We start from the raw sequence: 27,122 nt of genomic DNA, 5'->3' as shown, positions 1-27,122 counted from the left end.
ACCGTGGGCAGATAAACAAAAGTTTAATTTATTGGTAGGACATATATTTATAAGGTAATTTGTTAGAAATAACAAAACTTATGAAATAAGAACCACTTAGGAACACATTTAACACTTTAAATCAGTCTCACATAAGTTTAGAACTTATATTTATTCTAGATAAACTCTTACACTTATCAACTATTATAATTATTGGGATCAATATAGAGACAAAATAAGATAAAATGAAAGGCTCAGCTAGCAGCTCCTGATTATCATCATCACAAAATTCAAATTCTACGGGTTCATGGTGAGTCATTTATGTCATGTCATCGTCCTCCGAGAGATCTATGTCCGACATAGCTAAATCTGCTTCAATTTCTTTGATTTCGCATTATATTCTGTAATAAATACATAAATAAGTATATCTAAAATTATAGTATAGCGGTCCAGAGTCCTCAAGTGAGGACTAAACGTTTATGTCATTGAGGACCACGGTACTCAGACGAGTACTAATGTAAATGGATGATCATAGAATATTATTTAGAACCTTAATTGATAAAATATTACTATTCGTCTCTTGCTAATATACTTAACAATAAGGTTTTATTAAAGTTATTGTATTAAATGATTAGATCACATAAGTAAAATGAGATTACAACTTACTTAGTCGACGGTGGCCCCGCCATGGTTCCGTTTTTTGACGTTTTTACAATGAACGATTGATTATCCTCAGATGACACTTAAGACAGCTGTCAGTGATGGAATGTTAAATCCATTGATGCAATCCCAAAAAATAATGGCGGTAAATTCAAATATGGTTCAAACACAAAGTATTCGTCCTCGGAGAAGGACCGTGGGCATTTAGTCCAGAAAAAATATGTTATAGCTTGGGCAGTAACAACTATACTCGTTAAGTACTCACAGAAGGACCGTGGGCATCAGGAGGTTAATACACTTGTGGTGGGAGAGAGAGGGCTGGTTAGGTCACTCGAGATGGGAACTGAGATCGGGGTTCCGCAAGGTTCGTCGGTCTCCAACATTAGATTTTCCCTACTGATGAATGACCTACCTGATTCCATACCTGACGCTCACGTGACGATGTATGCTGATGACGTTGCAGCGACTGTCACTGGAAGCTCAGTCGAAGACCTGGAGGAGCGGCTGTGTGTAGTTGCCGGGCAGCTAGCTAAATGGTTTCGAATCAATGGCTTAGCCTTGAATCCGAAGAAAACTCACCTGCTGCACTTTAACCTGGCATGGCAGGTAGACGCGGTCGCCCACTCCAGGTGACACTTGAGAATGAGACCTTGTCGCAAGTCAATGAGACCTGCTTTCTAGGGTTCAGACTGGACAGCGGCCTGTTCTGGGATGCGCACATCGACTGGCTGTGCGGCCGACTCGGGGGCGCGTGCTTCGCGTTGTCGCGGCTCGCAGCCACAGTCCCGAGTGAGGTGGTGAGATCGTGCTACTTTGCCACGATCCAGTCTCTCCTCACATATGGGATCGAGCTGTGGGGCCGCGCGGCTGACTGGCACAGGGTATTCGTCATGCAGAAAAGAGCAGTGCGTGCTATAGCCCGAGTTCGATGCGATGAGTCGGCACGTGACCATTTCATCGCGCTCAATCTGCTGACGGTACCCTCCTTGTACATACTGCAGGTAGCCTTGTTTGTCAGGAAATGATCGTATTTGAATTTTGTACTTCATAACATTTAAATGTTATGTTAGTATTTCATTTTAATTTAGGTATGTGGTGGCGCAGGTATCTACTCAATGAGAACTAGGTTGGAGATCCGTTTTACAAGAAATATATTGACTTTATCAAAGTTTCAAATCAAAGAAATATTGGTTATGTTGATCGAATGGCTTGCAGTCTCAGAATGGCGGCGCGTAGTCTGCGTCTGCGCCTGCGAGGGTGCGGGGCGCGGGGGGGCGCCGTCACTCGTCTAGTGATGGGGCGCACACGTAGTGTTGTGCTTCAACAAGCTGGGCCCCTTGGAGCTGGAGTATCCTGGTCCAACGTCATGGGTAGAGGGCAGAGCCGGTTGTAAGCCCGTCTCAAGGTCCCCGAAGTGGAGAGGACGTCTGCCACGCGGTTGATGCCGTCGGTGCCAGGGTAGACGGCTGTGATGCGACCGAGCAGCCATCTGTTGGGTGGGAGCCGGTCATCTTTGATGAGGACCATCTGCCCAAGCTGTAGTTGACCTCGATTGGTGTGCCACTTGCTGCGAATCTGTAATGCTGAAATATACTCCTTATAATAGCGATTCCAGAAGTGTGCTTTCAATGCTTGGACTCGTTTGTATCGAGAGAGTGTGTTGATTGGAGCGTTGTCGACCTGAGGTGCAGGTAGCATTGTGAGCGTTCGTCCAATCAGAAAATGTGCAGGAGTGAGAGCTACTAGATCAGATGGATCAGATGAAATAGGGGTTATGGGTCTGGAATTAAGAATTGCCTCTATTTGAACCAAGACAGTGTACATTTCTTCATAATCTAGGTGAGTCATTGATAAAACTCGTTTTAGGTGATGTTTGACTGACTTCACTGACGCTTCTGCTAACCCATTGAAGTGCGGACTGTATGGTGGAGAGAATTTGAATTCAATTTGAATCTTAGCTGCTTCATTAATTATGTTATTGGAATTTTGTTTCAAAAATTTAGGTAATTCATTAAAGGTACCAATAAAACATTTAGCATTATCGGATGTTATGGAGGCTGGCTTGCCCCTGCGGCAAATTAGACGATTAAGCATGGCCATGTAGCCCTGGGAAGTTAAGTCGGTGACGAGCTCTATGTGCACAGCTCGTACTGCCATACATACAAAAATGGCTATGTATGCTTTTTTCAGCTGACTGCCACGACCCTTTTTGTTCGCTATCAGGATTGGTCCCGCATAATCGACTGCTGTGTTTGCGAATGGATAGTCAGCTTGTAGCCTCTGCTTTGGGAGGTTACCCATGATGGGTTGGTAAGTTTTACCTGAAAATCTAAGACAAGTTATGCAAGTATGAGTTACTTTTCTAGTTAAATTACGCCCACTGATAATCCAAAACTTATGGCGTAATGTTGCCAATAATAGTTGTGGCCCTGGATGTAAAAGTATTTTGTGATAGTGCTGGGCTAAAAGTTTAGTGATGTGATGTGATGCATGTAGTAAGATGGGGTGTTTTGTGTCGTAGGCGTAGTTCGTGTTCGACAGTCTCCCTCCAACTCTGATTATACCTGCATCATCAACAAAGGGATTAAGACTTAAAAGTTTATCTTTAGACGGCAATGGTTTTTTGTTAATTAAAATGGATTTTTGTTTACAAAACATATCACTCTGCACTATTTTACATAAAACCTGCATAGCGTCTTCAAGTTCTGATGCTGTAATTAGACCTACTATTTTGTTATTACGATTGAAACAGTTATGTTTAAAACGTTTAATTTGTACTATTACACGTTGTAATAAACAAATATTAGAAAAGTTAAGTGCTAAATTATTTTCATGAGGTTCAGTAGTAGATAAATGACACTGAAACTTAATCTCTGGCAATTCCTCACTATTTGTGTTTTGCGGTTGAGTAGGCAACTGCATATCTGCTTGGTGTAGGAAGTGCGGACCTCCCCACCACAAAAGTGATGATTTAAGTTTTGCTGCATTTAAACCCCTTGACCCTATATCGGCAGGGTTCATATCTGTGGGAACATAATTCCATGACTGAGGGTTTGAATTTTTGGTGATTTCATTTATTCTGTTGAGTACAAATAGTTTTAGTTTTAGCTTACATGTTTTTATCCAGCTCAGCACGATAGTTGAGTCACACCAGAAGTATTGTGCGTCTATATGTAGACGTAATGATTCTATTGCCTTTTTTGCTAACTGAGTAGCCAGAAGAGAACCACACAGCTCAAGTCTGGGCATAGTAATTTTTTGTTTTAGAGGAGAAACTTTACTTTTTGCCAACAGTAAGTGGACACTTACGTTGCCATTGTTAGACAGTGAGCGTACATATACGCAAGCTGAATATGCTTTTATAGAAGCATCACTAAATGTATGTAATTCTACCTTGACGTAGAAATCACATAAAACTCGACGAGGAATTTGAATTTCGGTTACTTCCGGTAAATGTTTTACAAATGTGTTCCACTGTGACTCAACCTCGGCTGGTAACTGACTGTCCCAGTCAACATTTTTCGCCCATAAATTCTGTAGGAGAATTTTGGCCTGTAACATACAAGGATTAATTAATCCTAATGGGTCAAATACTTGTGCTATAGTTGATAAAATTATGCGTTTATTTATTTTGTGTTTTTGTTTGATGTTGTTTATTGAAAACAGTAATAAATCTTTTGTGCAGGCCCAAAGTAAACCTAATGTTTTTGCATACTCGTCATTTTTTAGACATAATAGTTCGTCATTGTTGTTTTCATTGTCTAGAGAGTTTAATACTGAGGCTGAGTTAGAACGCCATTTTCGTAACTGAAAATGAGCTCCTTGTAGTGTTTGTATGACGCCCTTACATGTTTGTATGAGGGTTTGCTCGTCATCATTACCTGAGATATAATCGTCGACGTAGAAGTCATGTAAGATTGTTTCACCTACATTTTTGTCTGTACACTCTTGCCCTAACTGCATTAGGCATCTGGTAGCTAGATATGGCGCAATGCTGTACCGTACGCGACCCTATTTAACTTGTATAGTTTGATTGGCTCACTGGGATCTGATCGCCAGTAAATTTGTTGTAAGCTTCGCTGTTCCTCCTTTACATAAATTTGTCGGTACATTTTTTCTATATCCGACGACACTACATACTTATGCTGACGGAATCTAATCAGTATGCTTAATAAATCATCTTGTACAGTGGGGCCTATGTACTGAATGTCATTAAATGACTTGCCTGAACTAGTTATACTCGATGCGTTAAAAACTGTTCTCAACTTTGTTGTGAGTTTATCTTCACGCAGAATGCCGTGATGTGGCATTATGTATGAAGTTTTGTCGTCTTGTGGGTTAGTGTTTTCTGACATATGACCTAAGGTCTGATATTCTTCAAGAAAATCTGTGTATTTTTGTTTAAACTCACTGTTGCGATTGAATTTGCGCTCTAATGATTTAAATTGAATTAATGCTTGTTGTGATGAGTCGCCTAAGCATTCAGGTGATTCTTTTAATGGTATTGTAACAATGAAATTGCCATCTGGGTGGCGTGTGGTTGTTTGTGTAAATATTTGTTCACACTCACTCTCACCTTTAGTTCGGGATTGTTGAGTGGTGGAAACTGATTCAAATTCAAAGAATTTATCGAGTTTTTCCTCAAGCTCAATGTTATTTAGAAAATGACAGTGGACTGTATTATAGGATTGCATTTTGTTGTGTTTAGAATAAGGAACTTGTATAGATCCTGAAACTATCCACCCTAGTGTTGTTTCAACTAAGGTTGGTTTATTTTTGCCTAGATTGATGCGGTTGTTAGATAGGACCGCCCAAAACAAATCCGCGCCTAACAGCATATGCACCTCCGCAGGAACTGAGAACGTCGGATCTGCTAGTTTGATATGCGAAGGAATATTGAGAGCCTCGCAATTTATTCTTGTAGTAGGTATCAACTGGGTGATTTGTGGAACAACGAAACAATTGACGTTTGTTGTATAACCACTATTGGTGAGTGACGATATAGTCACGTCACATCTTTGTGTTATTTTTGAAGACTGTTTATTTAGCCCTTGTACTGAAATTGAAGTTGAATAACTGGGTATTTGCAACTGTTTTTGTATTTTTTCTGTAATAAAACTAGACGTGCTGCCGTTATCTAGAAGTGCACGAATTTTGTGATTGTTACCGTGGTGATCGGTTATGTTTATGATTGCAGTTGAAAGTAGAACTTGACTGTTATGAGTAGAGGACAATGTAATGTTGTCTGACTGTACTACCATACTGTTCTGACTACTCTGTGGTATTTGTGATTGATTTTGCCCTGCTATGGACGGTAAGACAACACAGTCACTTGACCCATGGCAGGGGGACTGCGAGCTACTTGATTTTGTTTGTGTTTGTGATTGTGTAGATGCAGAATCCGTTTTATGTAACATTGTATTGTGTCGTTTTGTGCAATACCTACATGAACTCAATCTACAACGTTGTTCGTCATGACCACTCCGTAAACAATTAGTGCAAAGGTTTAATTTATTTACCTTTTCAATGCGTGCCTCGATAGGCATTGATTTGAATTTTAGACATTGGTAAATGGAATGATTATTTTTACAAACAGGGCAATTATATTGTGATTGTTTTTGTGTTTGGTTATGATTTACGACAAAAGTTTTTGGACGATTGTGAGAGATGTCGCTGTGTCTGCGTGTGTGTTTTTGTGATTGTGCTTCCTCCATGGTCTCTAGTAAGTCTGCGCGGTTTTTGAGAAATGAGTTGAATTCTTCTAAAGTAGGTATAGACTTTATATGATTGCGTTCTGTTTCCCAGTCACGCATTGTGTGTGAATCCAGCTTACTAGTCACCATGTGGATGATGAGAATGTCCCAGTGTTCTGTAGGTAAATTAAGTGTTTTCAAGGCTCTTAGATTTTTATTAATGCTATCTATTGTGCTACGTAACGCCTTTGAGGATTCTTGAACAACTGGTTGTATGTTAAACAAAGCTTGTATGTGATTGTTTACTAGAATTCTATCATTATTGTATCGATCACACAGCAAATCCCATGCAACATCATAGTTTTCTGCTGAAAACTCTAATGATTTTATGATTATAGAAGCACTTTCCTTTAAAGTGTTCCGCAAATAGTGAAATTTATGGATTTTTGGTATTGAAGTGTTTGTGTGTATTAGTGACTTGTATGTGTCATGGTATTCTAACCAGTCCTGATAGCGACCAGAAAATGTCGGTAAATTAATTGTAGGTAATTTAAGGTTTGGCCCACCTGAGAATGCACTAGAACCCGTTACCGACTGATTGTCCCGCGCCGCAGAAGCCGCCGTGTGCTTATCGAGCGCCTCCTGCGCGGCAGCTACTGTGCTGAAGTAGCTGGTTTCGAAGCTCTCCCGTTCTAAATATTCGTCACCTGGAATTTCAGATAAATTTTCTATTTCAGTTTGAGTTGAATCATATTCATTGTACATTTCTTGTATTTTGCTAGCTCTAATAGTTAATTCTCGAATTTGCAAGTTATTTAGCTCTTTACAAGGCAAAAGCGTGTCTAAATAAGTTTTAAATATTGTAAGCTTTGATTTAAATGATGCTCTTGACCTTTTTAATGATTTAATATCCATGTTTAATGAGTTGCGACTTAATGGAGTAGGCTAAGAAATGAAGTTAAGCTAAGATAACTGGTGCCCAAGTCTCTCAGATGATTCTGAGACTGCAATCCATTCGATCAATGTTTATAGCTGTTTTACACTTTGTTTATAAAGTAAAATTTGTGAAAATAGTGAAACAAGCTCGAAGTGTATGAAGCGATACTTAAATTTTAACAGGCAGCTACTATGGGTCAGCAGAAGAGCTCACGCAAGCAATGCAAACATCGAAGCCACCTCAGTTTGCGTAACCGGTTAGAGGCGGTTCGGCGCACGCACCACCTGCGCGACAGCGATGCTGACGGATTCACTGGGGCCTATGTACTGAATGTCATTAAATGACTTGCCTGAACTAGTTATACTCGATGCGTTAAAAACTGTTCTCAACTTTGTTGTGAGTTTATCTTCACGCAGAATGCCGTGATGTGGCATTATGTATGAAGTTTTGTCGTCTTGTGGGTTAGTGTTTTCTGACATATGACCTAAGGTCTGATATTCTTCAAGAAAATCTGTGTATTTTTGTTTAAACTCACTGTTGCGATTGAATTTGCGCTCTAATGATTTAAATTGAATTAATGCTTGTTGTGATGAGTCGCCTAAGCATTCAGGTGATTCTTTTAATGGTATTGTAACAATGAAATTGCCATCTGGGTGGCGTGTGGTTGTTTGTGTAAATATTTGTTCACACTCACTCTCACCTTTAGTTCGGGATTGTTGAGTGGTGGAAACTGATTCAAATTCAAAGAATTTATCGAGTTTTTCCTCAAGCTCAATGTTATTTAGAAAATGACAGTGGACTGTATTATAGGATTGCATTTTGTTGTGTTTAGAATAAGGAACTTGTATAGATCCTGAAACTATCCACCCTAGTGTTGTTTCAACTAAGGTTGGTTTATTTTTGCCTAGATTGATGCGGTTGTTAGATAGGACCGCCCAAAACAAATCCGCGCCTAACAGCATATGCACCTCCGCAGGAACTGAGAACGTCGGATCTGCTAGTTTGATATGCGAAGGAATATTGAGAGCCTCGCAATTTATTCTTGTAGTAGGTATCAACTGGGTGATTTGTGGAACAACGAAACAATTGACGTTTGTTGTATAACCACTATTGGTGAGTGACGATATAGTCACGTCACATCTTTGTGTTATTTTTGAAGACTGTTTATTTAGCCCTTGTACTGAAATTGAAGTTGAATAACTGGGTATTTGCAACTGTTTTTGTATTTTTTCTGTAATAAAACTAGACGTGCTGCCGTTATCTAGAAGTGCACGAATTTTGTGATTGTTACCGTGGTGATCGGTTATGTTTATGATTGCAGTTGAAAGTAGAACTTGACTGTTATGAGTAGAGGACAATGTAATGTTGTCTGACTGTACTACCATACTGTTCTGACTACTCTGTGGTATTTGTGATTGATTTTGCCCTGCTATGGACGGTAAGACAACACAGTCACTTGACCCATGGCAGGGGGACTGCGAGCTACTTGATTTTGTTTGTGTTTGTGATTGTGTAGATGCAGAATCCGTTTTATGTAACATTGTATTGTGTCGTTTTGTGCAATACCTACATGAACTCAATCTACAACGTTGTTCGTCATGACCACTCCGTAAACAATTAGTGCAAAGGTTTAATTTATTTACCTTTTCAATGCGTGCCTCGATAGGCATTGATTTGAATTTTAGACATTGGTAAATGGAATGATTATTTTTACAAACAGGGCAATTATATTGTGATTGTTTTTGTGTTTGGTTATGATTTACGACAAAAGTTTTTGGACGATTGTGAGAGATGTCGCTGTGTCTGCGTGTGTGTTTTTGTGATTGTGCTTCCTCCATGGTCTCTAGTAAGTCTGCGCGGTTTTTGAGAAATGAGTTGAATTCTTCTAAAGTAGGTATAGACTTTATATGATTGCGTTCTGTTTCCCAGTCACGCATTGTGTGTGAATCCAGCTTACTAGTCACCATGTGGATGATGAGAATGTCCCAGTGTTCTGTAGGTAAATTAAGTGTTTTCAAGGCTCTTAGATTTTTATTAATGCTATCTATTGTGCTACGTAACGCCTTTGAGGATTCTTGAACAACTGGTTGTATGTTAAACAAAGCTTGTATGTGATTGTTTACTAGAATTCTATCATTATTGTATCGATCACACAGCAAATCCCATGCAACATCATAGTTTTCTGCTGAAAACTCTAATGATTTTATGATTATAGAAGCACTTTCCTTTAAAGTGTTCCGCAAATAGTGAAATTTATGGATTTTTGGTATTGAAGTGTTTGTGTGTATTAGTGACTTGTATGTGTCATGGTATTCTAACCAGTCCTGATAGCGACCAGAAAATGTCGGTAAATTAATTGTAGGTAATTTAAGGTTTGGCCCACCTGAGAATGCACTAGAACCCGTTACCGACTGATTGTCCCGCGCCGCAGAAGCCGCCGTGTGCTTATCGAGCGCCTCCTGCGCGGCAGCTACTGTGCTGAAGTAGCTGGTTTCGAAGCTCTCCCGTTCTAAATATTCGTCACCTGGAATTTCAGATAAATTTTCTATTTCAGTTTGAGTTGAATCATATTCATTGTACATTTCTTGTATTTTGCTAGCTCTAATAGTTAATTCTCGAATTTGCAAGTTATTTAGCTCTTTACAAGGCAAAAGCGTGTCTAAATAAGTTTTAAATATTGTAAGCTTTGATTTAAATGATGCTCTTGACCTTTTTAATGATTTAATATCCATGTTTAATGAGTTGCGACTTAATGGAGTAGGCTAAGAAATGAAGTTAAGCTAAGATAACTGGTGCCCAAGTCTCTCAGATGATTCTGAGACTGCAATCCATTCGATCAATGTTTATAGCTGTTTTACACTTTGTTTATAAAGTAAAATTTGTGAAAATAGTGAAACAAGCTCGAAGTGTATGAAGCGATACTTAAATTTTAACAGGCAGCTACTATGGGTCAGCAGAAGAGCTCACGCAAGCAATGCAAACATCGAAGCCACCTCAGTTTGCGTAACCGGTTAGAGGCGGTTCGGCGCACGCACCACCTGCGCGACAGCGATGCTGACGGATTCACTGGGGCCTATGTACTGAATGTCATTAAATGACTTGCCTGAACTAGTTATACTCGATGCGTTAAAAACTGTTCTCAACTTTGTTGTGAGTTTATCTTCACGCAGAATGCCGTGATGTGGCATTATGTATGAAGTTTTGTCGTCTTGTGGGTTAGTGTTTTCTGACATATGACCTAAGGTCTGATATTCTTCAAGAAAATCTGTGTATTTTTGTTTAAACTCACTGTTGCGATTGAATTTGCGCTCTAATGATTTAAATTGAATTAATGCTTGTTGTGATGAGTCGCCTAAGCATTCAGGTGATTCTTTTAATGGTATTGTAACAATGAAATTGCCATCTGGGTGGCGTGTGGTTGTTTGTGTAAATATTTGTTCACACTCACTCTCACCTTTAGTTCGGGATTGTTGAGTGGTGGAAACTGATTCAAATTCAAAGAATTTATCGAGTTTTTCCTCAAGCTCAATGTTATTTAGAAAATGACAGTGGACTGTATTATAGGATTGCATTTTGTTGTGTTTAGAATAAGGAACTTGTATAGATCCTGAAACTATCCACCCTAGTGTTGTTTCAACTAAGGTTGGTTTATTTTTGCCTAGATTGATGCGGTTGTTAGATAGGACCGCCCAAAACAAATCCGCGCCTAACAGCATATGCACCTCCGCAGGAACTGAGAACGTCGGATCTGCTAGTTTGATATGCGAAGGAATATTGAGAGCCTCGCAATTTATTCTTGTAGTAGGTATCAACTGGGTGATTTGTGGAACAACGAAACAATTGACGTTTGTTGTATAACCACTATTGGTGAGTGACGATATAGTCACGTCACATCTTTGTGTTATTTTTGAAGACTGTTTATTTAGCCCTTGTACTGAAATTGAAGTTGAATAACTGGGTATTTGCAACTGTTTTTGTATTTTTTCTGTAATAAAACTAGACGTGCTGCCGTTATCTAGAAGTGCACGAATTTTGTGATTGTTACCGTGGTGATCGGTTATGTTTATGATTGCAGTTGAAAGTAGAACTTGACTGTTATGAGTAGAGGACAATGTAATGTTGTCTGACTGTACTACCATACTGTTCTGACTACTCTGTGGTATTTGTGATTGATTTTGCCCTGCTATGGACGGTAAGACAACACAGTCACTTGACCCATGGCAGGGGGACTGCGAGCTACTTGATTTTGTTTGTGTTTGTGATTGTGTAGATGCAGAATCCGTTTTATGTAACATTGTATTGTGTCGTTTTGTGCAATACCTACATGAACTCAATCTACAACGTTGTTCGTCATGACCACTCCGTAAACAATTAGTGCAAAGGTTTAATTTATTTACCTTTTCAATGCGTGCCTCGATAGGCATTGATTTGAATTTTAGACATTGGTAAATGGAATGATTATTTTTACAAACAGGGCAATTATATTGTGATTGTTTTTGTGTTTGGTTATGATTTACGACAAAAGTTTTTGGACGATTGTGAGAGATGTCGCTGTGTCTGCGTGTGTGTTTTTGTGATTGTGCTTCCTCCATGGTCTCTAGTAAGTCTGCGCGGTTTTTGAGAAATGAGTTGAATTCTTCTAAAGTAGGTATAGACTTTATATGATTGCGTTCTGTTTCCCAGTCACGCATTGTGTGTGAATCCAGCTTACTAGTCACCATGTGGATGATGAGAATGTCCCAGTGTTCTGTAGGTAAATTAAGTGTTTTCAAGGCTCTTAGATTTTTATTAATGCTATCTATTGTGCTACGTAACGCCTTTGAGGATTCTTGAACAACTGGTTGTATGTTAAACAAAGCTTGTATGTGATTGTTTACTAGAATTCTATCATTATTGTATCGATCACACAGCAAATCCCATGCAACATCATAGTTTTCTGCTGAAAACTCTAATGATTTTATGATTATAGAAGCACTTTCCTTTAAAGTGTTCCGCAAATAGTGAAATTTATGGATTTTTGGTATTGAAGTGTTTGTGTGTATTAGTGACTTGTATGTGTCATGGTATTCTAACCAGTCCTGATAGCGACCAGAAAATGTCGGTAAATTAATTGTAGGTAATTTAAGGTTTGGCCCACCTGAGAATGCACTAGAACCCGTTACCGACTGATTGTCCCGCGCCGCAGAAGCCGCCGTGTGCTTATCGAGCGCCTCCTGCGCGGCAGCTACTGTGCTGAAGTAGCTGGTTTCGAAGCTCTCCCGTTCTAAATATTCGTCACCTGGAATTTCAGATAAATTTTCTATTTCAGTTTGAGTTGAATCATATTCATTGTACATTTCTTGTATTTTGCTAGCTCTAATAGTTAATTCTCGAATTTGCAAGTTATTTAGCTCTTTACAAGGCAAAAGCGTGTCTAAATAAGTTTTAAATATTGTAAGCTTTGATTTAAATGATGCTCTTGACCTTTTTAATGATTTAATATCCATGTTTAATGAGTTGCGACTTAATGGAGTAGGCTAAGAAATGAAGTTAAGCTAAGATAACTGGTGCCCAAGTCTCTCAGATGATTCTGAGACTGCAATCCATTCGATCAATGTTTATAGCAGTTTTACACTTTGTTTATAAAGTAAAATTTGTGAAAATAGTGAAACAAGCTCGAAGTGTATGAAGCGATACTTAAATTTTAACAGGCAGCTACTATGGGTCAGCAGAAGAGCTCACGCAAGCAATGCAAACATCGAAGCCACCTCAGTTTACGTAACCGGTTAGAGGCGGTTCGGCGCACGCACCACCTGCGCGACAGCGATGCTGACGGATTCACTGGAATGTATGAGATAAAAACAATATGTTAAAAAACGAGAAAAAATATGCAATTTGTTAAAAATATACACTGTGTTGGGGAAAACAGCTGTTCATTGAAATAAATATGGCCTTTGAACTGAATAAACTTGAATGGATTGACAGATGCAAATGGATTTCAATAATTTAATGACGTGGGTACGCAAACACGTAGGTTAAAATTGGGAATAGATTCGATTATTTATGAATAATATGCGCTTTCGATTGTGTAAAAATAGACAGGTGACGGGAGAAATGGGAGATAATTAGGTTATGACACCCAAAATGGTAATTTTAACAAAATGAATTGATGATTAAAACGGGATAATTATTATTGTTACGTGATTTTTACTAGGAAAAAAGATAGTGAATTGAATTGTGCACACAGGGGATAATTGAAATTGGAACGAACTCACAGCAATACCACACTGTAACCTCTTTTCCTGGTTTTTCGATTCTTGAGATTCGAGACTGGCCGTAGAATGTTGTATCTTGATTATTTTCGTGGAGTTCACGGCGAATAGCAGATTGGTGCCGCGTGGATCTTCTACCTTGCCCTTGAACGACCTCGCCGATACGTGCCTCGGGATTCCGATTTTCGTCTCGCCTGGTCTTCAGATCTTCCAAAAAGCCCGTATCCGGCTCGAAAACTTGGTGGCGCAGGTATCTACTCAATGAGAACTAGGTTGGAGATCCGTTTTACAAGAAATATATTGACCTTATCAAAGTTTCAAATCAAAGAAATATTTGTTATGTAAAGTTATGTTGATCGAATGGCTTGCAGTCTCAGAATGGCGGCGCGTAGTCTGCGTCTGCGCCTGCGAGGGTGCGGGGCGCGGGGGGGCGCCGTCACTCGTCTAGTGATGGGGCGCACACGTAGTGTTGTGCTTCAACAGTATGACTTTATTTTTTTATTATTATTATTTTATTTATTTTTTCCCTGACATGTAATGAATATTATTGTTCACGACGAAAATACCTAGGCTAAGAAGATTAGATTAAGTTTAGCTTAGAAATAACATGTACATAATAGTTTCGTAATCATAGTTTGTAAGATGTAAATACTTTGATTTCATTGGTAGGTAAATTAGAGTTAGGTATCTCACTCAGACAGGTATCGCTTGCGTGACTAATTCTGACTATATATATAGGCCCAATTTGTATGAAAATTTGTCATTCAGAAAACAGAAGCGGAACAATAAACAACTAAGAAAACTGAAGAAGACTTTCAAATACAGTCCACCCCCAACATTGGTCAACTTCGAGACGGATCAGAAGAAACATTGGACCTTCGAGGAGCCGGATCAGAAGAAAGAAAATTGGCAGACCTACTGAACAGGGGTCTATCGAAGAGCCGAAAAGGGAATAAAGAAGAACGACCATGCCGGTTACTAGAAGCCACAGTAGCCGGAAGGAAGAGTCCAGTACCGCCGAATCAAGCACGGTCTGCACGAGCAACACCGCGACGACGACTACGACTACGGGAAGCGGTGCGACTGAGACATCCGCCACGACCACGTCGGCAGCGAACGCAAGCGCTACCGGATCAGAGCGCCCTGCGACGCCGCCACCTCAGGAAACGAGCGTGGTCACTGTGGTGCGTCAAGTCACATCGCAGCCAGCTACCTTACGGCCCCGGTCACATCACTCCAAAGCGGCAAGAGATTCCTCGCGGAATTGGAGGCTAAGGAGCGGTTGGCCGAGGCGCAACAGAAGGAAGCACAAGCCGCCGCCGAACTAGCGAAGGTCAAGCTCATGCGGATACAAGCGGAGGACTCGTCCGACGAGGAAGACGAAGACATCGTCGACAAGAGCGAGCGCATCGAGCAGTGGGTGCAGGAGCATTCCTCTAAGCCCCCGCCCCCTGCTCTCGCTCTCACAGCGGGCCATGCAAGATGCTCGTCCCCCGTGAGGGGCCAGACACAGGCCCCTCCCACCCCGTGGATACCTACAGAACCGCCACGGGTCGTCGAGGCGCCGCAGCATGAAGAGCGCGCGCCTCCCGAGCGCCAACAAGAAAAGTCGTCGAGTGAAGACGTCACGCAGCTCGTCGTACTATTGAGACGTGTGCTGAGCGGCGGCGGCTACAGAGAGCCGCCACGGTACATTGCTAGCAGCAGCGAGTGGCTACCGTTTCGTGCGGCCTACCATGAAACCGAGAAGTACTTCACGAAGATAGAAAACGTCGCCCGCCTGAGAAAAAGCCTGCGTGGGGCCGCCCTCGACGCCGTCAGCTGTCTACTTATCAGCGATCCGAACCCTGTCGTCATTATACAGGGCTTGGAACGACGGTTCGGGCGGCCAGAAGCACTCATACTCAACGAGCTCGACAAAGTGAAGAAACTACCGAAGCTAGCTGAGAGCCCACGTGACCTGTGCATCTTCGCAAGCAAGCTGGCCAACATCGTAGCTACGATCGAAGCACTGAAGAAACCGCACTTCCTCTACAACCCGGAGATCGAGCGCACTGCAATAGAGAAGCTCACACCGATTCTTCGTGACAAATGGTACGAGTACAACTTCACGCAACATGGAGAAGAAGCGAACTTGAAGAAGCTGTCCACCTACCTGAACCACGAAGCGGACAAGTGCGGCCCATACGCCGCGCTCGAGCAGATCAACAACAGCGCACCTACACCCGTGAGTGCGAGGGAGAAAGCTGCGAAAAAGAAGACGGAACGTACCTACGCCGCCGAGAACACACACAAGGAAGAAGAGGACGGCTGCCCTATGTGCAAACAGGCTCACAAGTTACCTGAATGCACTAAGTTCAACGAGAAGACGACTGACGAGCGCTGGGAAATAGCAAAGCAGAACAAGATGTGCTTCCGCTGCCTACGTAGCACACATCGCCGCTTCACGTGCAAAGCGAAGCCCTGCGGTGTCTCCGGCTGCAACCTGCGCCACCACAAGCTCCTACATCATGAAGCCGCGAAGAAAGAAGAGAAGCACGAAGAAGTCACCGCGTCCACGATAGAGAAGCCGACCGTCGCAGCAAACAAGAGCGAGCGCCGCCGCGCTTACTTGAAAATAGCGCCCGTGGTACTTACTGGCCCTCACTCCAGTATAGAAACCTACGCACTGTTCGACGAGGGAAGCACCATCACGATCATCGACGCAGACGTGGCCAACACTCTCGGCCTCGACGGACCCACTGATCCGATGTGGGTGCAAGGAGTCAGCGGCAAAGAAGTTCGACACTCGAAGAGCAAGAAAGTCGACTTCACCATACGGGGCAAGCACGCACAAGAAGAGTTCAAGCTTGAAGACGCACGCACAGTCGAGAAGCTCGACTTCATCACTCAGACGGTGAAGAAAGAAGAAGTCGACGACTGCAGCCACCTGAGCGACATCCAAGAAGAACTCGCCTACGAGGGGGCATCGCCGAAGCTGCTCATCGGCCAGGACAACTGGGACTTAATTGTCTCGAGGGAAGTCCGAGACGGCCGCCGCGACCAGCCTGTAGCATCTCGCACACAGCTCGGCTGGGTACTGCACGGCTGCCGCACCACACAGAGCAAACCAATCAACTTCTGCGGACACGTCACGAGCGCTGAAGAATCAATGGAGAAAATGATGAAACACTACTTCGAGCTGGAGTCCCTGGGCATCGAAGCAAGAAAACCGACGACAGATCCAGAAGAGCAAGCCACGAGAAAACTGGAAGAGGAAAGTCGCCGGCTGCCCGATGGTCGCTTCGAAACTCGGTTGCTATGGAAACAAGAAAATGAGAAAATACCTAACAACCGTCAAGACGCACTGAAACGACTCTGCAGCCTCGAACGCAAGCTCGACCGTGACCCAGAACTCAAGAAGAAGTATGAAGAGCGCATGGAGAATATGCTGAAGTCCGGATACGCCGAGCCCGCCACCACACTCCCGACGCAAGACAGAACGTGGTACCTGCCGCACTTCGCCGTCTGCAACCCCGAGAAAAAGAAGATACGACTGGTGCACGACGCCGCAGCGAAGTCACATGGACGCAGCTTGAACGACATGCTGCTGACCGGCCCCGACCTGCTTCAGTCACTCCCTGGGGTGGTCATGCGGTTCAGGCAGCATCCCTACGCAGTCAGCGCGGACATCAAAGAGATGTTCATGCAGATACGCATCAAGGAGTGCGACCGAGACGCGCTGCGCTTCCTCTGGCGCGGCAACCGGCGGGAGGGTACACCAGACGAGTACCGCATGACGTCCGTCATCTTCGGCGCATCATCATCACCGTGCACAGCACTCTTCATCAAGAACAGAAACGCCAGAGACTTCGCCGACACGCACCCCGAGGCCGTCCGAGCAATCGAGAAGAACCACTACATGGACGACTACCTGCAAAGCTTCACGTCGGTGGAGGAGGCCCAGCACGTCACGAAGACAGTCGACGAGATACATCGACAAGCGGGCTTCGAACTACGCGGATGGGCATCGAACGAGCGACGAGTACTACGCAATCTCGTCACCGACGCCGAGACAACTACGATCGACATCGGCGGGAGCGAAATAGAGAAAACACTCGGCCTCATGTGGCACGTACACGAAGACAATCTCGGCTTTCGTCTTAACACTCATAAGACGCCGGCTGAGGTGCTACGAGGGGACCGTCCGCCGTCGAAGAGAGAAGCACTCAGCGTGATCATGTCGCTCTACGACCCGCTCGGCTGGATCTCGCCCGTGACTACGCCGGCCAAGAGAATAATGCAAGACTCGTGGCGCTACGAGACCAGCTGGGACGACCCTATTCCCGAGGAACTACAAGGCAGATGGCACAACTGGCTGTCCAACCTACGAGCGCTACGAGAGCTACGAATTCCGAGGTGCTACGACTACGAGCCGACTGCTACGCGAGAACTACACACATTCGTCGATGCAAGTGAAGAGGCATATGTCGCAGCCGCCTACTGGAGAATACAACGAGCAGACGGCAGCGTGAAGATCACACTAGCCATGGCGAAGAGCAGAGTGGCACCAATCAAGCCTACGTCGATACCGCGGCTGGAACTACAGGCTGCGGTACTCGGGACTCGCATCTCGAACACAACTCGATCAGAACACGATTATGAAGACATCACGAGAAGAGTGTTCTGGAGCGACTCACGGACGGTGCTGGCGTGGATACGAGCTGAGCCACGCACATTCAAGACCTTCGTCGCTCACAGGCTCGCTGAAATAGAAGAGTCAACGAAGAAAAGCGAGTGGAGATGGGTACCTACCGCTGAAAATGTCGCCGACGACGCAACTCGAGCCACGCCGCACGACTTCGACGCGCAACACCGCTGGTTCAACGGGCCCGAGTTCCTGCGGCACGCTGAAGAACACTGGCCCACGGAGAACAGGGAAGAAGTACCCAAGACCGGCGAGGAGAAGGAGAGCTGCGCCGTCGTGTCGCTCGGACACGCCCACCTGCCGGACATCGAGCGATTCTCGAGGTGGACACGACTCATACGTGTTACCGCTCGAGTACTACAGTTCGTCAGCCTGTGTCGTGCCAACAAGCACGCCACTCACGCCGCACGACGCAAGAGAACAAGAGAAAATGCACCTCAAGACGGCGAGTGGAAGAACACAGCAAGAGCACCGACAACGAACACGAAAAAGAAGCACGAAAACACTCCACGAAGAAAGTACAAGACAGTCGCGGCGGAACACCTAATTCACGCCGAGCGACTATGGATCGAGTTTTCACAACGAGAATGCTTCGACTTCGCGCACACTGGTACTGAAAAGCTGAAAAGCTTAAGTACCTACACCGATGACTACGGGATACTTCGCCTGAAGGGACGCATCGCTGCCACCGACGCCATCAATGAAGAGACGGCGAACCCAGCTGTGCTAGATGGAAAGCACAGATACACGAGGCTGTACATTCAACATGTACACGAACAGCTGCACCACGGCGGGACTGAAATAGTCGTGAATGAATTACGACAACGGCTGTGGATAATCAAGATAAGACCGACTGTGAAGAATGTCGTGAAGTCGTGTCTCACCTGCAGAATGAAGAAAGCGAAGCCGTCCAGCCCCGCCACCGGAGACCTGCCTGCAGCACGCCTGGCCCACCATGTCAGACCGTTCACCTACACGGGTCTAGACTACTTTGGCCCGCTCGAGGTGACTGTGGGCCGACACCGAGAGAAGAGATACGTCGCACTCTACACCTGCATGACTACGAGGGCTGTGCACCTGGAGGTAGCGGCCTCACTCAGCGCGGACTCCACCATCGCTACGCTGCGCCGCCTGATAGCCAGGCGCGGCTGTCCGACCGAGCTGTGGAGCGACAACGCAACGGGCTTCAAGGCTGCCGACAAGGAGCTCACCGAGGCCGCCACGGAGGCCCTGCAGGAGGAAGCTGCGCGCCGACACATCATGTGGCGCTTCATACCGCCCGCCTCACCATTCATGGGCGGGGCGTGGGAGCGGATGGTGCGCACGGTGAAGGATGCCCTGCGAGCGACGCTGCACGAGAAGTACCCCAGCGACGAGACACTCAGCACCCTGCTGGCTGAGGTGGAGAGCACCGTGAACTCCCGCCCACTCACTCATGTGGCGGTGAGTCCGGACGACCCCGTGGCTCTCACACCGAACCTGCTGCTCATCGGGCCCAACTGCCACGTGCCGACGCCGGGGACCTTCAGTGAAGAGGACGACCACGCACGACAGCACTGGAGACGAGCTCAACGGCTGGCAGACGTCTTCTGGCAGAGGTGGATGCAGGAGTACCTACCGCTACTCCAACACCGGCGGGAGCCTCACAGCACCGGCAGCCAACCGAAGATCGGCGACCTGGTCATCGTGTGCGACTCCAACAACCCGCGCAACACCTGGCCCCGAGGACGAGTCACAGCTGTCCATCCAGGGAAGGACAACATCGTGCGAGTCGTCGACATCACTACGAGCAACGGGCACGTGCTGCGTCGACCAACGAAGAGGATCGTCGTGCTGCCAATAGAATCGCAAGATAGCGACGGCGGGAGAATGTTCACGACGAAAATACCTAGGCTAAGAAGATTAGATTAAGTTTAGCTTAGAAATAACATGTACATAATAGTTTCGTAATCATAGTTTGTAAGATGTAAATACTTTGATTTCATTGGTAGGTAAATTAGAGTTAGGTATCTCACTCAGACAGGTATCGCTTGCGTGACTAATTCTGACTATATATATAGGCCCAATTTGTATGAAAATTTGTCATTCAGAAAACAGAAGCGGAACAATAAACAACTAAGAAAACTGAAGAAGACTTTCAAATACAGTCCACCCCCAACATTGGTCAACTTCGAGACGGATCAGAAGAAACAATTATGAATAATAAATACAATACAATACATTCGAATAAGGGTAGTTTTTGTTTGTATCAGATGTCTTTCCCCGTGAAACAAGGTATAGGTAGGTACATTTCGCATGTTATGTAGCTAATCAGTGTGGTAATTTAGGTAGTTAAGTAATTTATTATTAAAATTTTAAGCTATATACCTACTACCTATCTCTATATATATATATAAAAATGAATTGCTGTTCGTTAGTCTCGCTAAAACTTGAGAACGGCTGAACCGATTTTATTAATTTTGGTCTTGAAATAAATAACTATATGAAATATTCGTGGAAGTCCAGGGTAGTAAAAGGTAAGAAGGGTAGGGTAGGGTAGGGTAGGATAGGGTAAGCTGGGTTAAATATAATATACCTATATATAAATTGCTAAGTGCTAACTAGTTCACTACATAACTACCACATTGTATTCAATCGTATAAATAAGTAGGTACCTTTTAATGATTGGTTTACAGATTGAATGGTAATAGTAGATAGATACCTAAATAGGTACAATTAAGGTAGCTACCTACAACCTACAACAGTATGTCAAGACGCGCAATCTATCTGGATTATTCCACAACATTAGTCTTGGGGTATCGGCGGACGTCTCCGGGTGTCGAAACCAATCACAAATTAGAACCCATTTCTAATGTAGGTAAATTATTAGGGATTGGTTTGACGAATTTAGTGGCAAACTACAAACCACCATAATAAAATTATGGCCGAGACACGAGGCTAGGTTTTCAAGCTAGTACCTATTTAGAAGTGTTGTTAGGCTAACAGATAAACTAGCCTCATGTGGTTAGGCAGTGAGTATAATTAATTGTTTCAGTAAAAAAACTTGGGGAGCCGGGAAGCATCTAGGTATTTTAAACATGCATCAGTAAATCGCCATTCTAAATGAAGGAGATGATTTGGATGGCTGTTTTTGTATTTTTTAAGTTCCCCGCATGGCGTCCCGTTTCCTGAAAAAGCTGTCGTTGTTACCGTACGTGATACTCAGAAATTTAACTTATTCTGACCTCACACGACACTGGCACCCTGCCCCCGCCCTCCATAACCCCAGGTATAACAGCGATATTAAACTTGCAAGGAATATTTGCAGCCGGCATAAGTGATTTTATTGCGAATATAAATGCAGAGGAGAGACTTTATGAGCCATATTGTGTCTGAATAACTAGCACTTTCAGTAGGTAGCACTTATTAAGTACCTATACTTGAATATGCAGTGTAGACATAAATTTGATTAATATCGAACATAAAGCCCTGCGGATTCAGAACAGCTCAATCCTTATAAGGGAAGTGCACCTACCTATATTGTAACATTATTATACGTACTTACCTAATTATGTAAGTATTTTTACAGCACGTAAACATTATGCAACGCAATATCCTCACAAGTCAACAATCATTAGCCTGACCACGAGCATCGATAGTTGTTCCACTGGTTCTACCTTTTTTGGCATAAGATTTATTTGCCTAATCTCGTATTGCATAGTAACGTTTGGTCAAAGTCTCGTTACGCCGAAAATCGTATGGCATAAATCTCGTTTAGTAAAAAGTTATTTCGCCTAACATTGTTTAGCCTAATAATGGTATGGCCAAATCTTGAAAAGCCTAATAATGCTATGGCATAGGTTTATACAAAGTAATAATATTCGTTTGGCTTTAACTTTGACGGAGCTTCTCCCTACATAGCGCAAACTGGTGCCTTGTATTGTTTCCGCTGTTTGGAAAACGCTCCGCTCCGCTTCGCTGCGCTCCGCTTTGGTTTTGATGAACATGTGCACCTAACACGCTCCTCCTCGCTTTGCTCGTCGTCGCACCTATTTTTAGGTTTTGATCTCATGGGATTTGTTATTATTATATTGGTCGTTAACTTTCGATTTTTTGATCATACAATATCGTGATTTTCGGGATGAAGGAGAAAAATACCACAATTTGTACATTTACTACATACTTAATAAATTATTTATTAAGATAACATTAGGACAAACAGGATTATACATAAGTATAGAAGAACATAAATTTGAGCAAACGAAACTTAGGTGTTTAAAGATTGTGCCTAAAGAGTTTTAGACGAAACGAGCCTTATGCCACATAAGTCTTGGCAAAGTGATGGTTCGGCCAAAAAAGTTTAGACCATACGAGTTATGCGAAATGAGTTTTGGTCAATAAAGATTATGCGAGATGAGCGGAACCCTGTTCCACTATCTGTGCCCGGTCCAGCAGACGCCACGCCACGCCACGCAACACCACGCCACGCCACGCGACGCCACGCCACGCCACGTCGCCAGTGCCGAGTGCGGCCGCAGCCTATCCATCAATCAATTTGAGCGGACTAGCGCGGATCAGCAAGCCCCTGCTTTGTGGCGAGGGGCCTATCGCGGCTTTGCGGATAGGAAGTGTGGATCAAGGATATACGCCATAATAATATTAAGTACTTACTTAGGTACTTATACACGTTTGTTACCGGAGGACTCTAATATTGGAAGGTGTGCCATGGTTACATTGATATAGCACACACACACACACACGCACTCACGCCTTGTACTAATACTCCCTTGCGGGGTAGGCAGAGGTGCATTGCTGCACCCACTTTTCGCCAGAGTGTTATGTTAGTCCCAATGTAATAGGGGGCGGGCCTATTGCCATTTTACGGGCACATCCAAGACCTGAGAACAAATATCTGTGTTTAAACAAATATCTGCCCCAGCCGGGAATCGAACCCGGGACCATCGGCTCAGTAGTCAGGGTCACTAACCACTACGCCATTCGGTCGTCTACATTGATATAGCTAAGTAGGTAAGTACTTTAGTAAACTTTAAAACTACGTAGCATGCACGTTTGGCCCGAAAGGATTTTCAATAGGAGGTTTTCTGACAGCTTACTAAAAAAACAGATAACGAAATCATAGATGGCGCTAGTGATACGTTCATACGACAACCACTGCAATAATAAAATGCAGTACCTAGTCATAGTATGAAGTTACTACCTTGTTACTATATTTTCAAATCTTATTGTAAGTACTTAACTAGTATTTTCAAGACACATCTGAGGCTATAATATTTAACCGGGACATACCAACTGATAACGCCCGAGTCAGAGTAGGCCTCTTCTCTGCTTCGAGGATTAAAGCGCTGCGGTGTGGCTTGTCTCTGCTTTTATCACACTGCGAGCTCTAATTAACGCTGTCCCATGAGGCCATGACTGATTTATTCAAGAAATAGACGTAAACTATCAAACATCAAAACCGAATACAGAAATATAACGCAAAATGGTGAGGAGGTAGAACTTAGCACACGCTTTCTAAAGAAAAGAGTAAGTAGGTAGGTACTTACCTACACAAATTTTATGATAGGTGTAATGTCTTACGTGTTCTATAATGGTGTAACCACCAAATGTAACAGTTCACACAACCAAGTGAATCACGATTATAAACCATAATTTCACAAAGCGAGTGACACAGTTAGCGCTACCTCGTACTCCCTTGCACGTCCGCTGATCCGCTCCATTGGGCGCGCGTGATCGCGGCCTGTCAAGCGAGGGTGTGCATCAAACGACTCGGCTCTGACCTGTCGAGCGTTATGGGCTCCTGGTACCTTCGTCGGTTGATAAGGCTTTCGTGTCAATGGAATCTACTAAGATTAGCTAGATAGGATAGATATAATAATATTACAGAACAATTTGATAATAATTATTATAAATGAACCTACTTAAGTATAATTAAGTAAATAATATGTTTATAGAAAATAGGTACCTACCTAGTGATTAATTTGTGAATTTTGCGGTGCCTGATGAGATATTGAGGTATAACTGGCTAACATTTTTCCAACAGTAACTATAGGAGTTTTAGGTTAAGATAAGATGGGTAAAACGCTTGAATAAGTCAGAGACAGCTAAACAAAAACTTGGCTCGTTGCCTTTTATAAGGCACTTGGCAATGAGGTTAAACAAAGGGTTGAATCGAAATTACACTTAACAGCAGTTGATACAATGTAAAAGCAATACAAATGAGTCCTCATCAACGGATTCACTTAAAAAACAATCCAATTAATTTAAACAATAACATTCCAAATTGAATAGGCGTGCGTGCGGAAATCTGTATAGAAAAATAAGCCCTCGGAACGAACACAAATCGACGATTCAATTTAAAAACAACAACGTTATCTTTAACTGAACAAACAGTTCCTATTTAATCTGCAGAAGACTCAATTCCGCGAAACGTACAGCAAACCAATACGGGGCGTTCCGATACAAAATTCAATCTAAAATGAAAATCCAGCCAGTAACCGTTGCGAGCGCTCGAAACAAGTATTTATTGGAAATGAAACAAACAATGATCGCGGTCACTTCCGGTGCGGGTTGCGCGATTACGCCATTTCCGGTCCCGCGCACAATGGCCGCGGCCGAGGAATGTATGGCGCCGGAAGCTCTGCGTACCCGTCATCGGAAGCTGTAATGTACGGTACAGAATAGAAGTATTTAGTCAGTAGAACAGCATCGGAACTATTCTTACCTCAGAACTGCTAAAGGTACAAGTTCAGTACTTACTTATAACGTACTTAGTTATCACGATTAGACTAATTTTGAATAATGTGAAAAAACGCCTCCCTTAGAACGTTTATTAAATTAAATCAAAAGAAAATATTTATTCTTGTTCCTAGCAAGTAGCGCAGTAAACAGATCCATCTTGAAGGGAAAGTTCGCAAACAGTGGCTAAGTGGTCACCCTACACCATCCGTCATGCGCGGGGCGAGGAATGTGCTGCAGAAACAACACAAAACATCGTTACCCTAGCCCACGCTGAAAAAGTACCTACCGCCTTAGCAAGTTTATTATAATTTGTTCATTGCTTCAGTGTTCAGGCTACTCTAGACCTTATCCAAAAAAGATAATGAAATCCTGTACCTAATGTAAAAAATACACACACACACACACACACACACACACACACACACACACACACACACATACACATAACATAAACACACTTTAATATGTCTATACACATAATGATCCACCAACATATCGTTTGCTTCATACCTATTGTTCTTAACTATTTTTATTTTTCTATAATGCATGCTTTCTCTGTGTCTTTAAATAATAAGTTTCGGTATCTTACAATATTGTTATAAGTACCTGCCTAATTATTTTGTGTAAAACATCATAGTTACCTAACTTTCTCCCAGAAGACAGATTTGATCTAGTCTGGGAACAAGACAAGTGCTCACTAGCCTTATAATAATCCGATACTCCCAAAAGTAGGGGATACAGGATGTTGTGCCCAAAATACAGGTTACCCTAGTTTGGATAACGATGTCCTTATTCCTCACTAAACCTATCTCAAATAAAATATTTTACAATGTAATATTATAAGGCCAATTATTGTAACTTTTCATAAATAAACGTTTTTATTATTTTATTATATTATTACTCTACGTAAGTATAGCGATTTGATTACGACTTATATTATATCGCTATCATAAATCATTATTTTCTGTTTGTTTATTTTAATAAATTTATAAATATAAACTCTTGTACTTATATATGTATTTATTTTTATCACAGTTTTTAAAAATATCAAAAGGCCTAGCACGGGACGCAAGACTCGCACGCCAAGAAGTGACAAAAGTTTTGCGTCGAGCTCATTCACATGGCGCGGCTACGAGAGCAAGTGCGGCGGATAACTTTTCTAACGTCTTGACGTGCGCGTCTTGAGCCCCATGCTAGTTCTTCTGATAAAATGCTAGCCTGTATAACCAATAATAACTCATAATATCACCATCGATTCCACCAATGACGTCTCCTCAACCCCGATCTGCGGCCTCCTGCGGCTTCGGAAACTGCCAAGAGAACATTCTAGAATATCCAATTACTGCTGAGTCACTGTCAGCAAGTAACGAGCGCCCACCGCCATCGCTCTCCGCCGCAATAGTTCTAGGTCTTAGCAAATGCCTAATGCTAGATCTTAGTGCTAACAAGCGCCGGCTGAAGATCGTTAATTGTGTGCCATCGAGTGAGGAATGTAAAGTCTGCGGTTACGCTCAGTTGCCTGCAGGAGCTGCGGCTTCATGCATACAGATTTCTGTATTGATAGAACTATAATAATTATAAGTACCTAATAATTATTCGGTATTTCCTGATTATCCTCCTCGGCCGAGCGTTTTTGCTAGCCGTTCAGTGGCCGAGGATACTGTCTCGCCACTATTGCTCGGTAGTTGTAATCAAAGTATAATAAAGGACAAAGGCAGGGTTCTAAGGACGTTTTGTACCACTATGGAAATGACGGGTTCCGTAATGAAAGTACCATGATTAGAGAGACACTGTACAGGTACACAAGTCAATTAATTACTAGATTTTTAGAAGCTGGGAGAAAAGAGAAAAACGGAAAAAAAGAATCTTTAAAATGTAGTCGCAATGGAACGTAAACATTCATACAGGAAGAATGGAACGTCAAGTGAAGTAATGTTTATGCCAAGTACTCTGTGATTTACGTCATAAATGTCTAGGTTGGATCTCAGTATAATGATAAAAATTGACAAACCAGAGCAGAAAAATTGAAATGATAAAAAAATGTGTCATGTCAACAACTAAACGTCAACACCATGTCAACACTTGAACAACACAAGACGAACAACGTGAATAATAATTTGATAATAATATGTTAGGTATATCAAGTTATATGTTTACGTTTAAATAAATACGGGACG

The 27,122-nt window shown here is 43.0% G+C and overlaps 2 protein-coding genes across 2 annotated transcripts; one reads left to right on the top strand and one right to left on the bottom strand.

The window, feature by feature from the left end:
- Positions 1-1,773: 1,773 nt before the first annotated feature.
- Positions 1,774-7,563, bottom strand: LOC125489589. The gene is made up of 2 exons (XM_048625782.1): positions 6,899-7,563; positions 1,774-2,222 (listed from the first exon to the last, which is right to left on the bottom strand). The coding sequence occupies exons 1-2, from the start codon at positions 7,245-7,247 to the stop codon at positions 1,960-1,962; spliced, it is 612 nt and encodes a 203-aa protein (XP_048481739.1). The 5' UTR covers positions 7,248-7,563; the 3' UTR covers positions 1,774-1,959.
- Positions 7,564-12,968: 5,405 nt separating this feature from the next.
- On the top strand, positions 12,969-20,406 carry LOC125489579. Its single transcript, XM_048625722.1, has 4 exons — positions 12,969-13,033; positions 14,289-14,429; positions 14,763-20,054; positions 20,298-20,406. The coding sequence occupies exons 1-4, from the start codon at positions 12,969-12,971 to the stop codon at positions 20,404-20,406; spliced, it is 5,607 nt and encodes a 1,868-aa protein (XP_048481679.1).
- The last annotated feature ends 6,716 nt before the right edge of the window (positions 20,407-27,122 follow it).

Source organism: Plutella xylostella, chromosome 15, assembly GCF_932276165.1.
Source record: "Plutella xylostella chromosome 15, ilPluXylo3.1, whole genome shotgun sequence".
In the NCBI taxonomy this organism is placed as follows: Eukaryota; Metazoa; Arthropoda; class Insecta; order Lepidoptera; family Plutellidae; genus Plutella; species Plutella xylostella.
Note: the sequence above shows the minus strand (reverse complement) of the source record. Positions and strands in the feature narration are given on the sequence as shown.

Coding starts and splice junctions, on each gene's coding strand:
- LOC125489589 (XM_048625782.1), bottom strand. CDS start 7,247: ATGGATATTAAATCATTAAAAAGGTCAAGAGCATCATTTAAATCAAAG. Junction 2,223..6,898: donor GGGTTCTAGTGCATTCTCAG/GTGGGCCAAACC, acceptor AGTATATTTCAG/CATTACAGATTCGCAGCAAG.
- LOC125489579 (XM_048625722.1), top strand. CDS start 12,969: ATGGGTCAGCAGAAGAGCTCACGCAAGCAATGCAAACATCGAAGCCAC. Junction 13,034..14,288: donor CACCTCAGTTTACGTAACCG/GTTAGAGGCGGT, acceptor TTTGTCATTCAG/AAAACAGAAGCGGAACAATA. Junction 20,055..20,297: donor GTCGTGCTGCCAATAGAATC/GCAAGATAGCGA, acceptor TTTGTCATTCAG/AAAACAGAAGCGGAACAATA.